Source organism: Spermophilus citellus (assembly GCF_964194105.1).
Source record: "Spermophilus citellus genome assembly, chromosome: 15".
Taxonomy (NCBI): domain Eukaryota; kingdom Metazoa; phylum Chordata; class Mammalia; order Rodentia; family Sciuridae; genus Spermophilus; species Spermophilus citellus.
This window is the reverse complement of record NC_138195.1, coordinates 16,165,939-16,182,789: the sequence shown is the minus strand read 5'-3', so window position 1 is coordinate 16,182,789 and position 16,851 is coordinate 16,165,939. Positions and strand designations below refer to the sequence as shown.

General features: G+C 50.9%; 1 protein-coding gene across 1 annotated transcript in view; it reads right to left on the bottom strand.

Annotated features, from left to right (window-relative positions):
* The window catches only part of RET (ret proto-oncogene), a 60,765-nt gene extending 55,743 nt beyond the window's left edge, over window positions 1-5,022 (bottom strand). The window contains 1 exon segment of the mRNA XM_081268010.1: window positions 4,734-5,022. Within this exon segment, the coding sequence (XP_081124136.1) occupies window positions 4,734-4,800 (67 nt within the window). The 5' untranslated portion in view covers window positions 4,801-5,022.
* Between the last annotated feature and the right edge of the window lie 11,829 nt (window positions 5,023-16,851).

Sequence of the window (16,851 nt, the reverse complement as noted above, 5' to 3'; positions counted from 1 at the left end):
CCTAGGTTGGCTCAGAACCTGTCTATGGTCTCAGAGCTTAGGGAAGGAAGATGGTGGGGGGGACTGGGTAGAAGTAAGGAGGAAGACTCAGTCCACAGGGACTCCCCAGTATTCTAGGGCCTCAATCAGGAGACAGCCTTATTCTCCAAGGTTCACAGAGGGGCACTGGAGCCTTGCTTTAGGAGGCACAGTCTCTGTCGCCCCTAAAATCTACACCCAGGGTGGTTACTGTGGGATGGGGGAAGGAAGAAGCAGACTCTGAGAAGTCTGTAAACTTTTAACCCCTTCCAGCCCAACCAGATTCAGTGCCTAAGAGAACAGTACCAAGTCATAGCTTCTAGAGAGACCTGTGAACTTGACCTCTGAGTCAGTCACACTGACTCCACAGATTCCCTGGGACTGAAGCATCCCCATACCACAGAACACAGAGAATAGCCCTTGCAGACCCTGGAAGAAAGAAGGTCCCCCATGCCAGCATTTCACCTGTGGTTCCACCCCTCATTCTCATGCCAACTTTGCCTTGCTGCCTGTTGTAGACCTCTATGTGAAATCTCTTTCTCTCTCTCTCTCTCTCTCTCTCTCTCTCTCTCTGTCTCTCTCTCTCTCTCTCACACACACACACACACACACACACACACACACACACACACCAGTTAACTGCTTAGGATTTACTTTACATTTCTCTTCATGAGAAGCAACAACATATCAACTCAAGGGGCCCTTCTGCTGGTCTCCTCAAATGCATCCACAGCAGTCGAAAAGCCCTGAGCACAGTGTACTTCCTCTTTGGGGGGAATTCATCTGCTGATCATTGTTACATTATTGTTACTATTAAGTCACTTGCACAAGAAAACAATTGTGGAAATGAGAAAGAGGAGGAGAGCACAGCAGAAATGGAAAAGAAGGAGGCCTGAACTGAGATCTTCAGACTGATAGGACCTGGAGGGAAGGGAGGTACAGCCCCAGCACCAGGAGGAATCCTCCTCCATCCCCACAGGAACAGGAATTCTACAGTGCAAACATGGCCACTTGCCCAAGGATGGAGGAAGTGCCACATGAGGGGAGAGGTGGATTGCCTCTTCAACTCTGCCCTTGCTTCCTGGGTACCAATTGGGTGCGTCCTTCTCCCAGTCTGTCCCCAGTCTTCTACCCCCTAAAGCCTAGTCCTCTTGTCCTTCTATCCCTCTCCTCAGCACAGCAGCTCTATCAGATGCTTGGTGCCCAGGCAGATGAGGAGTGCAAGGACTACATTCTGGGTATCCTGGCCACATGGCTGCACCAGTTTGTATATAGATATTTTCCTGTCATGCCCAAAGCACATATTGTCTTTCTCTGGGCTGGCTCTTATAGGACCATGCCTGGTACTGATTCCCAGCTAAACAGACCCTGACATCAAAGAAAGCAATACCCCTTTAAGAACTCTGCTGAGATCCAGAGGGGGCCCTGCTTAGGTGTGTGAGCACAGTGTCATATGTCACATTGAGATCTGGGCCAGGATGTCCCCAGGATACCCAGAGCCCTGAAGAGTGGGTGATTAGGTGCAGAGTCACTTCTTCTCTGAGGACCCCTCCTCAGCTCCACCCTGGTACCCACCACCAATGGCCTGAGAAGGGGCTTGCTGAAAGGTAGAGGACTAGGGGTGGAAGAATCCCTCTGTGCTCTCCATGGGCTCCAGAGTCCATAGACTGGGGCATCCTCAGTTTCCTCATCTGTGAAATGGGAAAATAAAACCAAAGCCCTTGTAGGGTGTCAGGAAAATAAAGTGAGCTAATAAACTGGCAGTATGATACCAAAGATCAGCATGCTGTGAGCCCCCAATAGAGAGTCTGTTGCTGGCCTCATCCTTCCCCAGTGAAGGCAAGAGGACCTAGAGGGTCCTCTATTAGGCTGCAGAGAAAGGAAGGCCCCAGGGGAAGTGGTGGCTTCCGGGCCTCCCATCCCTTTGGCACCCCGGCTCCCATTTCAACAGATACTATAATTTAAATTAGTTTTCTCCTCCCCTGGCTAAAAGGCCATTAGTGCCCCATTACGTGAATGCTTCCCATTTTCTTCACACCACCAAGGAAACAGTGATTTACTTAGCTAGTCCCTAAAGCAATTCTACAGAATAAAGGCAATTTAGTGAATGGACTCAATAAACTTTCCCATTTGCTATCTGCTTTCAGGCCCCGCCCTCATGAACCCACCAGTTGGCCTAGTCCAGAGTGAGGGGTGCAGGCAGCTCCTTGAGACCAGAGGGGCTCAGTGGCTAGGATGGGGGAGATAGGTCATGGCTCAGGTAAACCTGGTAAGGCAGGACAAGTCTTCACTGGCCAAAGACAGGGGAGGATGTAAAGGAAAAATGAAATAAAGCTGTGTCCCTGGGTGCTCACTCTGAAGGATCCAAGAAGTCAGGCCAGGAAGATGAGGGGCAAGACACTTGCTGAGAAGCTGTGGGAGGGCAGAAGTGGGTTAGCCTGGGACATGCAGAGGGAGCCCCAGATGCCAGGACTCATGTCCTTTTCCATGCAATGGATGCAGCTGTAGCTGTGCTGAGCACTGAAAAGCCCAAAACTTCAAATAACTTTTAGAGGAGGTTCCTCAACTCTAGTTCCAGGGAAACTGGGAATGATGGGTAGTGTCCAAGTATATGAGGAGGTTAGGGGTGTGTGTCCTTAGGTGTACATATGAGATCCTAGTACATAAGAGTAGGTAGAGAGGGGCTGGGTCTCCAGGGGTACCTGCTTGAGGGTGGGGGTATAAGGAGCAAGGGCACAATGTGTGAGAGTACACGTCTACAAATCTCATGAGCATGTCTTCATTAGAAAGGGTGCAGTGTGACTTGGTGATGACCATAAGTGAGTGTGAATGTAAGCTAAGGAAGGCCCATCACCTCTAGAGACCCAGCCCATTTCCTGAGCAACAGGCAGGGCCATTAGACCATTGCTTCCACAAGAGGGCGTTGGAGGCCAAGCTGCTCCCCATCTGTGTGTGCCCAGTGAGCCTCGGGGGCTCCCTAGTAGCAGCCTAGAGCAGCTCCAAGAGAGCAAAGCTCTGCAGCCCCACAGCTGCTGCTTCTGATTAAGAGCCCTTGAAGGCCTCTCCAAAGGATCCAATTGTCTCTTCTTGGATGCAGGGCTGCCATTCCACCCCCAGTGCCACTAATCCTGGTTTCTTGATCATCCCAGGGGAGGTGGTGGGTGACAGGGACTTATGTTCCTTGGATTGGGGAGGATGACTGTGATTACCTAGCTCAAGGGTCAGGTTTCTTGGCACAGAAGGTACCTGCCATCCCACAAGTGCCACAGGCCAGACCCACCCCACCCCTGCCTGGTCCCTAAGGACTTGGTGGACACCCAGCTAAGGCTGGAAGGGCATGGGGAGGTTGCCCAGCACATGAGCTTCCCATAACTAACCACACACCCACATTGCAAAATTGCAACCCAAAGTCACAGGATAGCTTTAGAACTCGGGTGTTAACTTTTGTGTTTACTTTTGTCCTGTGCACAGCCTCCTGCCTGCCTCCCCCTTGCTGACTGTGACCCCACAGTCCCAAACCTATAAATAGACTCCCCATTTCCATTCTTCCCCAATGAAAGGAACGGGCTTCTCCCCTGCCTTCTCTTCTACCATGCACCCATTCTGCCCCAGTCTCTGTTGTGCTGAGGAACCAGAACCACAAATGAAACCTTGGGAAGGTCTGTGAATATAAAGTCTGTGCAGGACCTGGGGATAGAGGCAGGGTGACTGGACTTCCGTTTCCAAAGCCTCCTTTTGTAAGGAGTGGGGGAGGGTAGCCGGGGCTCTTTCCCTCTCCTAGGAAAACTTGATGCTTGGTGCCTATGTTAAGTACTCTAGGAGAGGGTCAAGTTAGGACGAGTTTGAGGGACTCTAAAATGTGCAGCCAAGACAGTCGGTCAATAGTTCTTCAGCCTTGTTGTTCATTATGTCTGAGGTTGGCAGTGGGGGCAGTGACCAACATTTCCAAGGCCACACCTAATACTGGGATCCTACAGCGCAGATACCACAAGATGGTCGGAAGCGCTCTGAGCCATCCTATAGCTCAAAAACCGCCCCTCTAGGTAAGTCTAGGCCAGCGGTACCGGAGTCTGTTGGTTGCCGGGTGGGGCTCGGGCCACCGAGGGCCCTCAGGGGGAAGACAACCCAGAAACCATAGACTTTTCGGATTTTAAAGACGCGGGCAACAAAAATACAAGAGAAAAGCCATCTTCTATGAAAGAGCCTCTGCTCCACTCAGCCAGCTGGGACAACAGAGCTGGAGGAGAATGCACGGAAGTGAAGCGCGAAAAGAAAACCAGGACACAGTGATCTTCTGCAGAAATAGAACTCCCCGCGCAGGTCGCAGGCATCTTGTGGCTACCTGACCCATTAGCTCTTGTCTGTGCCCAAATGCCTGAATGATCCGTCCGCTTTGCTCCAAGACGTAGATGCGGCTGGAGGCAAGACCAGCCTAAGACGCACGGCTGCTGCTGGGTCTCTGGACACCGACCCCTCGCCGACCCGCCCGCGTCCCGCTCTCCCCGCCAAGACCCGCCCAGCACTGAGCCCGCGGCGCTCTGCCCGCCTCTGGCCATCGCCACCTCACTCCCAGTTGAGGCCGACCGACCAGCCACCGCGCAACCTGCTGCCCATTGCCTGCCGCCAACAAACGCGGTTCTGAAAGCGTCCCCTCCGCCGCTCAGCGCGCAGCGCTAACTTCAGCCCAGCCGCCGAGGACGCCAGCCAGGACTCACCTTCGCCCAGCAGCGGCAGCAGCAGCAACAGCCGCAGCCCCGCGGCGCCGGACGTCGCCTTCGCCATCGCCGGTGCGCTCAGGGGCCGCGACTGGAGAGTGGCGGGTCTCGGCGGTGAGGTGCGGCGCTCAACCCGGCCGCCCCATGCTAGCCCGTGAAGCAGCGGGCACAGTAGACACTGCGGGCGCGGTGCGTCGGGGCGGGACCCTGGGCGCGGACTCCGGGGCGCTCTCGGCTGCTGCGCTCTGGGCTCGGCTCCCAGGACTGAGGCAAGGCTGTCGCGGGCTGAGCCGGAGCAGCGGGCAGGGGCGGGGCGGCGCGCGGGTGGTGGGGGGAGCGGGCCGGGCGGGGCCAGGGTGCGGGTTAGGGGCGGGGCTCCGGGTATAGTTGGGGTCAGTGCGGGGTGCAGGCGGGGCACCGGTAGGAGTCGGATATGGGACGTGCTGTGCAACCCTGGCCCGGCGCCTGTGAGAACCGGGTGCTTGCGGAATGGGGTGCGGTGCGGGTCGTCTATCCGTCGCCTGGATCCACGGACATGCAAATGTACATCCACTCTCTGATCTGTCTGCCTGCTTGTGGTCCTGGAGTTTCGCCCTTTCTGGCCGCCCAGAGAAGGCAGAGAAGCCACGTGGGAATGCAGGGACTGGCTGACTGGCTGCCGGTGCGCCCAAACAGTCTTAGAGATTAGGCCGGAGCCCTTCTCCCAGGCTCTGGTCTTGGAGCGCATCCTCCGCCATTTCTCAGAGGAAGGATGCGCGGTGCGAGCTTGGCCTCTTCTGGGGCCAGAGGCATAAGGAGTGGAGGAAACCGGGAGAGAAAGGAGAGCAGGAGAGTAGTCTTCTAGTTTACAATATCTTCTGGTGGAAAGAGTGGGGGTCCCCTAGGTCTAGTTTGTGAACCCTAGGTCTGATCTAACCAATGGGACCAGGAAATTGGCTCAGGCACACCTTTCAAAGAGATCTGACACTGGTAGCCTAATGGGGTGCTTGGTGGGTGCCCTGTCCTCCTCTAAATAGAACAACTCTGAGGATGTAGGACAGACAGAGTAGGAAAGTGGGTAGCAGGAGCCCAGAATTGAGTTCCCCTCCTCAAAGAAATGATGCCCATAGATTTACAGAGGAAGCCTCTGTACCCTAAATGGAAGGTCTTGGAGTGAGGTTGTATGTGAATTTTGGGCCTCTAGGGAAGGTCCATCATTCTCACCCAACCTGCACCTTCTTTTTGAGGTCTGGCCTCCACCTAGTGCAGAGGGATAGAGGAATGGAAGCCAATGGGGCCTTGTGGTATGCAAGTCCAGAACCCTGGGCCAAGGGTGCCCCTGAACAAGATGTCTTCTGCTGTGTGCAGAGCCCCACCCTCATCCCTGGCTGAGCTCAGGGCTGAATAAGCGATCTGCACATCACTCTGCAGATATGAAGTCAAAATGAAGTCACTCTGGCAGGCAGAAGGAGGAGCTGCCAAGACAGAGGCTGACTTGGGGCTGGGCCAAGATATCCACAGTCTGCCTGATGATGGGTGGGCCACACTTCACAGGTCTGCCAGCCCAGGAGAGCTACCTTGCAGACACTGGACCTTCTTCTGCTCTGGGCCTTTAGACTTATGGAGCTAGAGTTGTCCATGGGAAGTTCTCTAGGATGCCGACAGTTCTCATCTCTGGAGCTATTGGCTACCAGGGCTGTACACTGTGGCCTGTGACCAGGAAAGTGCTGGGGTACTCTCTACAACTGGCTTTCTGTGGCTGCCTCCTAGGAGAATGCAGAGTGAAGTGGGTGGCTCGACCCACCTGCTTATAGCCTCACTTCCACACCTCCCAGAGGTTGGTTAGTTGGTTCTGTGACTGTCTCAAGGACTTGCCTGGCCTCCCTCAGGTCTTCACCCTCTCCCTACCCTCACTCTTGGGGGTCCTGAATGAACACATGACATCATAGTGGGACTGTTGCCCTCTCCTTTAAAAAGATCTGGGAAGGGGAGAGACTTCCATATGAGCCCTTGGGCACATATGCATTTGGGGCATACCTTTCCCCACAGGCTTGTCCAGGGGCCTTGACCAGAGAGGGAATCATCCAGTAGAGGGCAGACAGGAAACTCTGGGTCTCCCGATCTTAGAGACCTTAGGGAGAGGGTGACTCAGTCCTCACTGGACCTAGGGCATTCATTCAAGGTCTAGAAACTCAGGGTAGCAGGAGGGAGCTGCCTCACTTAGCAGAGAAGAAATGGATGCAACGCCCTGTGGTCCAACGATGGGAGGTAGAGGCTGTGCTAATATAGAATCCAAAGTCTAGGAAGCCCCATCTCTTGCTCCCTTTCATCTTGGGGGAAAGAGAGGTCTGCAAGAGGCTTTAATTCCCTTTCTTGATGCCTTGTAATCAACTTTCTCTGAGTCTCAGTTTCCTCTAGTAAACATACCTCTGTCAAAGGGAGGAGTGAAGATAAAAAGAGGGAGTCCATGTGAGGGTGAAGCCCTATGCTAGCACACAGTAAATGCTCAGAAGATCATAGCCATTGTTTTGCCCAGCCCTCCCTGGTACTTGGCCTTGGCGTCCTTGCCCCAACCCTCTGTTCTAGGAGCTAGACGAAGGCACATCCACAATGTGGTAGGTACTAGGCTCTACCCACAGGGCAACTTTTATAAGTACCTAGATTCCTATGTATACGCCTCCATAAAAATCCATTTTTTAAAATTTGTGCATGCTGCTAGGAATTGAACCCAGGGCTTCACACATTCTAGGAAGTGGCCACCTCCCAGCCATATGCTCCAGCCCCCAATCTACATCTTTTTAAAAAAGTTTCTTAAGAGGTTCTGATGCAGGTTTTTGCTTTGGAGTGATCAGACCTATTTGGACTTGCCCTTAAAATGGGTAACTTTGCACAAGTTGCTTAACCTCTCTGAGCCTCCGTTTTATCAGTTTCCTAATGGGGGCTAAACTAGTATTTCCCCTCTGGTGGCTCCGATGAGTCGGTGGGTGGGCAGTTCACATGGTCTTCCCACAGCCAGTGGGAATGTGAGGTTCATTCATGGCTTTTGAGCAGGTGAGGTACATCTGGAGCTCGCAGGCCTGACTCCCAAACAGCACTGGCCAGGGAGCAGGATGTCAAGCTTAGTGTGGACAAAGTTGCCCTGGTAGGGAGGAGCTGCTGCTGGGGTGGGAGACACAGCAGGATGTTATGGGACCATGGACCAGGAGGCATAGGGGGTTCCAGAGGCACCAAGAAGGCCAAGCACAGTGTCAGAAAATGCCAACCCTAGTGATCTTATAAAGGGGAGGAAACAAATCCAAGAGCTGACCCAGCCATGGAGGCATTGGAATGCTAGGGGTATTCCTAGAACTTCTGACCAAGCCTTCTCAGAGTGGGCTTAGGCAGGGGTCTAAGTCTCCTGCAGGCAGTGCTACATAGTGGTTAGTAGCACAGACTCTGAGGCTGACCATGAGCACTGTTAATGAATTGCTGAGTGACCCAGTTCCCCCCTTTTGCCTACCACTGCACTCTACAATCTCATGGGGTGTCAAGGTAGGGGGCAAGTCTATTGCTCCCCCATGGTTTGCCTTCCTGGCCCTGCTATTGATGCCCTTCAAGGACAGCAGCAAGAAGAAAGCCATTGCCTGTAATTTGGCTTTGAGGTTACACCAGCAGGGGGTCCTTGGCCAGGCCACCCTCCTTTTTGCATAATCTATCCCCATTAACAAACAGGCAGTATACTAGGCTTGGGCTTACCGGTGTGACTCTGTGGAGGTTCCACCAGCCTTCCTGCCTCAGGTGCCCATGGGGGGCATTTGCAGACAGGGCCTGGTCCTGGCCTATGAAGAAAACCTTCCTTGCACCCTCTCTGGGGCCTGACATGGGTTGGATGCCCGAGGCCTTAGGCTCTGGGTCCTGAACAAAGGCAACAGGGTGTTCCTGTCCATCAGTGGGCCTGTGGGTCTAGACAGAGTCCACCTCCATCCAGCTGATCTGTCATCATCTCTTTGCCTGGTTTACCTTCCATGAACCCCTTCTGTACTGGGGTTACTCTTTCAAATTTCTTCTACTTTCCCTTCTCCTTCTTTCCTTTCTTCCTACCTGCTTCTCCTAGAAGAATATTGTTTTCATTTCTTTTCTACCCAGCACAAGAACCAGGCTGGCTACGTCATTCAGCAGCTTCTATAGGACCTTCTGGGTTGCAGTTTCTTCATCTGTAACATGGGAATAACAATTCGGTAACTGCCAAGTAGTATTGTTTTGAGGATAAAATCCAATGATGTATGGATGGACTCATAGACAATGTGTGAGCACTTTGAGAATTTTTTTTATCATTCCTATCCCAGGATTTTCTCATATCTAGGAAATTGGGGGGTAGGCTTGGGGTAGGAGTATGGTGTGAAACTTGCAGGTGGCTCTGAATTGTGACCTTGGCAGGGGCTCAGTTGGTTAGTCCAGGGCCTCAGTGGGAAAGTACAATTCCTTCTTCCCAGGTTGTCCAAGGATCAAGCCTTTCCATCTGCACAGAACCCTCAGACAGGGCCCCATGGCAGTACATATAAGCCATATTTTTTATTATCATTTATTTCTACCAGCTATAGAAGCTGAAATCATCAGGCCACAGAAGTCAGTGTATATTGTTAAGGCAGCACAGAAAGTCAGGTGGCTTCTAAACCCAAACTGCTTTCCTCTCCTCTGGCCTTCCCACCTGCACATGTAACAACTCATACCTCTATGCCAAACATAAGCCTGGCCTGCCCAAACCAAAGGCTTGGTCACAGGCTTCCAGCCCTCCCCATTTAGCCCATGGTCTTCTCAGGACTGGATGGAGAGAGAGCTTCAGAATCCAAGAGTCCACTTTGCTGCAGGGGTTACTTAGCTAACTTTGTAATTATACAGTCAGAAGTGGTAGGTTGATTCATGCCTGCACCACCCAGGCTCCTGGAGACTGCTCACACAGTGTCCCAACCCAGAGGCACAGCTGACCTATGTAGAGTGAAATGGGACCTCAAGCCTGACAGTGCCTAAGTCATCATCTGGAGCCATGGAAAGAACCTTCTTGGTTTGCAAGCAAACCATGGAGAGAGCTGGGGAGTCAGTTGGCAAGTCCAGCAGATATGGCCTGAATGCCTTTTAGAAAAAACATCTCCCAAGGCAGTTTCATAATCTGCCTTGTAATGCAGATTTAGACAACTTTTTACGAATGCACTTTTTAAAATAGGTCTTAATGGATCCTTTGCAGTAGTTACAGTCCATTGTGTAAATGCAAACAGAAGGCTTTTTGAAAACATGTATTATTGATCAGAAAGGCAGCAGCAATTAGAAGCCAGTGTGTCATATTGTTCAATATACACTTCCTATATAGCCCTGCTTGACTCACTCATAACTTTCTGACAAATTATCCTGCCACTAGGAAGCCCTTTCTTTTCCTTTTGGCTTCTAGAAGTGAAGGAGGACCTACCCATCTGTTATTAGCTGGAAATAAATGAAAAATTAAGCTTACCTTTACCATCGCAAAATCTATTTATGACTTCTCCTCAGGTTTCCAGGCTAAAATGGCAAAGCCTTCAGGTAAGATGGATGATGCTTCTCGATTTGGTCTCTAGCTCAGTGGGGGGTGGGGGTGGGGAAGTGATCAGGTAGCAGTGTGCTGTGGAAAGGCACAATCAGAGTTCTGAGCTGGAGGGCTGTAGAGAACCAGTTTTGTGAAGAGGATGCTGAGTCAAAGGAGAGAAGCCATTCAATGGGGGCACATAGAAGGGGGTTGTGCCACCAGTCCAGGTTCCTGATGACCTCAGTGTTTCTTCTTCCCGGTTATGGAACCTAAAATGATCAACTTAGAATAAAGTTGTGACTTGTTTTTGCTCAAAAACTCATATGTGAACACACATTTCATGCAATCTGTACACTTCCCATATGATCTTCTTGAAAATTTCATTTATTTATTGGGTATTTACTATATTCCAGGTGCCAGTTTTAGAAATGGAGACACTGCAGTGAAAGAAACAAAGATTCTCCTTTCATGGTGTTTCCCATGGACAGTCACCAAAACACAAAATATACATTCAGTGCATATGAGATTAGGGCAGGACACAGGCTTAGGCATTTGGTGGGTGGTAGGGAGCCAACTTTGGGTAAAGAAGATGGAGATGGAGGATAGTGTTGCCTTGTAAACACCAGGAAATGGGAAGGCCAACTGGCCTTGGAATTCCCTGCACTGCCCCAGCAGGGGCAGGAGCCATCGTTCATTTTCCCAGAAGAGAGTACCCTCGACAAGCCTCTGTCTCCTCTTCCAGGGGGTCCCAGCATTCCTTTGGTCTCTCAAAGGGTTTATGCCTCTGTAATCTGCAGAGTTCCAACTCTGGCCTATCTAGGGGTTAAAAAAAAAAAAAACGGCTCTGTTTTTGGAATGCTGACAAATAGGAAGTCCATTGACTTAATGCCCTCTAATGGCTTCAGCAAGCTGTCCTTGTTCAGGATCTTGGTGGGCTGTAACCCTAGGAATGGTGAGTGTCTTTCACAGCAGGCCTGAGGGTGCTGAGGTGGTGTCTGTCTGCCCTGTTGCACATGGGGAAGCTGTCATGAACTGGAGGGCAGGAACAGGGGGGTGTAAATTGGCGATGGATAGTGCTCAATGTGGCTAGTATGACAGAAGAATTGAATTTTTAATTTTGTTGAGTTTAAAATAACATAAAATTAAATAGCCACACATGGCAAGCATACTTATCAGGCAGCATGGCTCTGATAAACAGCTCCCCATCCTCCCTGGGTGCTTGAGGGAAAGAGAGGACTCCTGGCACAACACCCCTGAACCCAGTGGAGTGACAATAGAGAGCCCACAGCCCAGTGCTGGGAGTGCCCATGAGGTACCAGCAGGGTGCTTTAGTAGTTTTCCCTCATTGATCTGACTCTCTGGTCACTTGAAAATGTCATAGCCCAGAGGAGAAGGGTGGCATTTCAGGGGTACACCCTGGGTACCCGCCCATCTGGGAAATATTATATTTCTCTCCATGCTCAGTCCCTGGCCTCCCCAGTCCTGTAATCTCTTCCCACTGCAGGCGGAGTGAGCACAGCACAGCCTAGCCTGGGCAGGGCCCTGCTCTCTGGGGCCTCTTTGGAAAGGGGCTGATGAGCTCGTGCATATTAAGATGCAGTGATGAAGGGCTGTCAGGGGACTCTATGCTGCAGCCTGAGGCCCAAGGGCCTACTAGCTATGGTTAGGCTCTCAGTACCTGTGCCCTGTGCTCCTGAAAGTCCCCTGTTCCCCCAATCTATAATTGCACAGACTCCCAGACTTTCTGGCTGCTGCCCCTGCCCCTAACTGCCTCCTTCAGAGTCCCTTTGCTGCCCAACTCCTTGTCACTCAGAAGTTAACACTCTTCTCAGCGGCTGCTTATATGCTGTGTGGACATACTGCTCCAGGCCTAGTGTGCCTCCCAGGGTAACTGTGTTGGGTTTGTCTGGAGGCCCGGCAAGTGGCCTTGGCCCTCAGTGTCACCATGTGTCACATTCATCATTGTTGTCCATATTCTCTGCTCTGTTTTATTCTGCAGTGGGGCCAGTGGGTTACCGGCTGCTGAACGCCTAGCATCTTGTGCAGCAGGGGACAGCTGCTGGTCACATGTCTGCCACACGAATGGTGTTCCAGGTAGACAGGCACAGGCATATGCTCAGGATGACAGGAGGGTGGGTGTCTTCCATGAGTGTCAGTCCTCGCTCCTCTAGCCTCCCCTCCTGCCATTGCACGTTCACAGGCTTCTCTGTGCCCCTCTGGGCTGCTCCTCAGTGTGAATAGAAGCCATCTATAAACATCAGTGGAAGGAACGATGCAGCCAGGGACTTGAGCTGAAATCAGCAGATCAAGTAGAGAGAGAACAAGGAGCCCCAAGTAAATCACCTGGGGCCCGACATTTGAAGCGTTTGCGTTGGAGACCAAACACAGATGCCCTTTAGATAAATACATTTTTGAGAAGCGTTCCGCAGGAGAAGTTTATGACTTTAATAGGTTTTTAGTGTCAGACAAGCATCAGGAAGTGTTTTGTGGAGATTCTCTCTAAAAAGCTCAGGAACATTCTTTTCCCTCTGGCCCTTTAAATATAAGGATAGCTGGATCAAGGCAAGGGGGAGGAGCTGCCTTCTCCAGGTTCCCTTGGGATTTGGCCTGAGCTGGGATTGCTCAGCTGAGGTATGCTCAGGAAGGTTCTAAAGACCTCAGCTCCAAGTCAGTGGGGCTGGGGGTGGAAGTACTCTTGAAATCCTGATTAGGAAGCTTGGAAGCATCCTGCTTATTCAGAGCAGCTCCCTTTCTCAACTTACCACTGTTGCAGGAGAAGAGACTGGACAGGTGGTCCTCAGGGATGAGAAGGGCTCTGTGTAGAGGATGTGGGTCCTCCTGAGGCTCCCAGAGGTTAGTAATTTTCTGTGGATTGGAAACTTTACAAAGTTCCCCACAATGAAGCCCAGGAGTGTGAAGGAGCTGAGCTCACTGCAGGCCCTGTGCCAGAGACAGGAGACTCAAGGAGAAGGTCAGATGCAATCATGTCTGGAAGCTTCTCCCTTCCGGCTTAGAGACGGGCCCCCACTTGCCCATCCTGAGCTCTGCCAGGTCCCACAGCTGCCCTCTGCCAAACCCAGGGGCCACACATGAGACTGGGTGTACCCCTCATGTGCTTCTCTGCTCTCAGAACCCCCCTCTTTGACAGGACTGTGTGTAAGGGGGTAAGTGCTACCTCAAATTGCAACCCAAAATGCAACTCCTCTTTGAATGAAGTCAGCATTAAAAAGCTACATACCTGGTCAAATTTACTGCAGCTCTGGGTCACTTTGGGCCAGGCTGGGCCCATTGAAAGCTTGTCTTTGCTGGGCCATGGATACATGGTGTACGTATGTGGAGCCTAGGCAGGAGAGGGCACACCCAGGACCTGGCTGTCAGAAAACAAGCAGGTGGGAATGAAAGAGGAGACTCCCAGGTGGGTTTGTAATGCTGGGGGCTCCTAGAAGGGCTATTAAGAAAGAAGAGACAGGTATCTCTATTATCTTTTCCAGGGCAGCAGAAACATTTGAGACTATGTTGATTGCAGGAAGGGGTCCCATGAAGCTCATGTTCTGCTTGGGTGAGTTCTATGCATACCTGGAGTCACATTTTCAGCAGCTCTAGTGCTGGAACCAAGAGAGTTGACCAGAGAAAGTGTGTCTCAGGTTTTCCATTTGTATGGATATTTTGCCCTCCCAACCTAGCCTCCAGGGCTCAGACCCTCACCATGCTAAAGCACCCCACTCGTAAGTGAGGATCTCCAGAGATTGTGCATAAACAGGATTGATGTCTCACGAGCGAAACAAGGCTGTGGATGCTGAGTAGCTGGAATTGACACTGGCTTCTCCTCCAGTGTCAACTCCTCACTTTCTCCCCTCTTGGGTGCCTAAATTCACCTCCTCAGTCTCTGGGACTTGCCAAGAAACCCTCATCAGGAGACCACCTAACAAATGGATAGGAAAAATTCGGAGCAAATACCCAGTGTCATTTAAAGCATCGCTCCCATCTCATCATTTGGGTTTTTGCAGAATCCAAACCCTTGCATGCAGCTGATTTCCTAGATACCACTCACAACAACTTTTTTAGTTTTTTTTTTATTTTTTAAACAGTTGTGTCTTGGAAGCAGTTTTCTATAAATTAAAAACAGCTCCATAAAATGACATATCATCAATGGGGCTCTTATGACCTGTGTGCAGGATGAGAGGAAATGATCTCTGCTTTATTTCCCAGGACTGATACCCAGCTTCAGTGAGTTGTGGTGGGTTGCCTGGTTATCCATTTGCATTTGTTATTTATCAGTATTTTCTAAATCCTAAAGGTTTGGGGTTTAATGATATATGTCTGATTCCTGGAAGAAATGCCAAATGAGGGTGGTTCTGGGACCTGAATAATCTCCTTTAGAAACAGAGGCCAGCTCAGAGAGGCATGGGTTAGAACCTACAAACTGTATGGAACCTCTAACTCATCCAGGACCACCACACTCTCCTGGTAGTGGCAGGGTCCTCCTTTTGAAGGTGAGGTCACCGAGAGGCAAGTCCAGGTATTCTTCCTCTGGAGCCCTTGCTCCACATCTCTTGTGGTTCTCACAGCCCCACAGTATGGGTGTATGTGTGCACTTGTCACAGGTTCCTGGAGTATGTGGATGCTGTTGGTTCCAGGCTCACATTTGGGATCCACTGCTCTAGAGCAAGGTGGGATGGGAAAGAGGCGGTGAATCTCAGGGTAGAGGCTCCCCTATATCAGCCTGGCTGGCTGCTCCCAGCAGTGCCAACCTGCTTCTCCTCCCTGCAGCTCCTTCAAGCTCTCAGTCTGAATCCTCCTGATTTATGCCCATAGCCCTGGCATTCACTTGGGACCCCAAAACATATCTGTCTTGCCAACTGCAGGCACTTGCATCTGCAGACAGTTCTGGGCTCCTCCCAATTCCTATTTGGAATCCTCCTGACAGACCCAGGCCCCTGGGAATCTATTTTCCTGTACCTTTGCCTCATTAGCAAAGAGGCTGGTCATTTCTATGGCCTGGGGCAAGATTTCACTTGAGGTCAATGCCTTATACAGTACTGAGCTTCAGGGAATTTCTGGTTATTGCATTTCCTTTGCTTACAACATGGCTACAGTGACAGTTCCATCTTGTCTTCAAGAAGATGGGCACTGACTCAATGAGATGTGAGGTGGGCTCCTAGCACAGAGCAAAGGATGATGTGCTTATCTCTGGGGTTCCTCTGTCAATCATAGTCACTTGGTAAAGGCTGACTCCTATTTTGTTTATGGCCAGCTCTGGGCTTGGGAAAGCTGAAGGGATGAGAGAAGTCGGGGGGACCTGGTATTCATGGTTTGGGGCTCCCAAGGTAGTGCCACAAACAGATGGTGTTAACATTGACAATGACTCAAGCCAGACTGAGCATTATATTTTCCAAAGACTGTATTTTTGGATCCAAGGAATTTTTGTTCTTTAATGAAAACCTTGCAGCCAGGGGAAGTACCCCACTAAATGACTGATACTCACCAAGATATGCACTTCTCAGAAATGTCTCCTAGTCAATGAAGAAGAGATAACAGTCAGTGGGATAAAAATTAATCTAGCTACTATAGGAATTAATATAAAAACATCAGATACAGAACTTATAAGGGATGCCACTTTCAACTAACCCTCCTCGGGTTAAATACCCCAGGGACACTGATTTACATTCTGTGCCGTGGTCTCTGCCACCATAATCGATAGGAATGAGAAATGGGGCCAGCTGGGCCTGCTGCCTGGGGTGGGGTGGAGGGGAGTGCATGGGCTGCCCAGAGTCTGCTGGGAGTGTTGGGGCGTCCAGTCTGGGCCCTCCCAGTCCTCTTTCTGAAACTCCCTGATTTTCTGGCTTATGATCTCTCCCACTAGGCCTCTCCAGGAGCTGTGGAAATGGCCAGATAGGGAGGGCAGGGGTGCCAGGCTAGGGCCTACCTGAGGCCTGTGCAGGAAGCCCAATGCTAGGACCTGGGCTCTGGGAACCTCCTGATATTGAGTCTACATTCATTTATTAATTAATTGATATTTTACTTTTAAATTATTTTATTAACACCTAATTATAAATATCTCCAAGGTACAGTGTGATGTTTTAATGTATACGGTGTTACAGGGTATTGTGTAATGGTCAAATCAAGATAGTTAATGTAGCCATCACCTTAAACATTTTGGCTTTGGTAAGGTTTGCCTGAGCAACTGCTCATTTCTACCACCCACTGCCTAGGATCTGCTGTTCTCTTCAAGGTGATGTGAGCCAGATGCCCTTCTTGGCCCATCCCTGCCCTGTCCCTAGCCTGTCAGAGGGCTGCTTCTCTGTCTTCACCTGCTGGAAGATTCAAGCTGGGCTCTTGCATAGAAGTCAGTGGGCCCCACTCCATCTGCAGAGTTAGCTGTCTTGCAGAACTTGACAAGTGGTGTGTCTCCTGCACTCCTCTGTGGTGAGGGTCATATTGGGGTAGAGGTGGAGGATAATGCAATAGGGGAGATAGTGCCTGCTCCCAGGTACTCCTTTCTTTTTCTTTTCAGATCTGCTCTTGGGGGCAGAAGAGCACATTGATACCTGTCCCTGGACCTGGAAAGCCTGAGAGAACCAGACTGGGAGGACAAGAAACTTATGT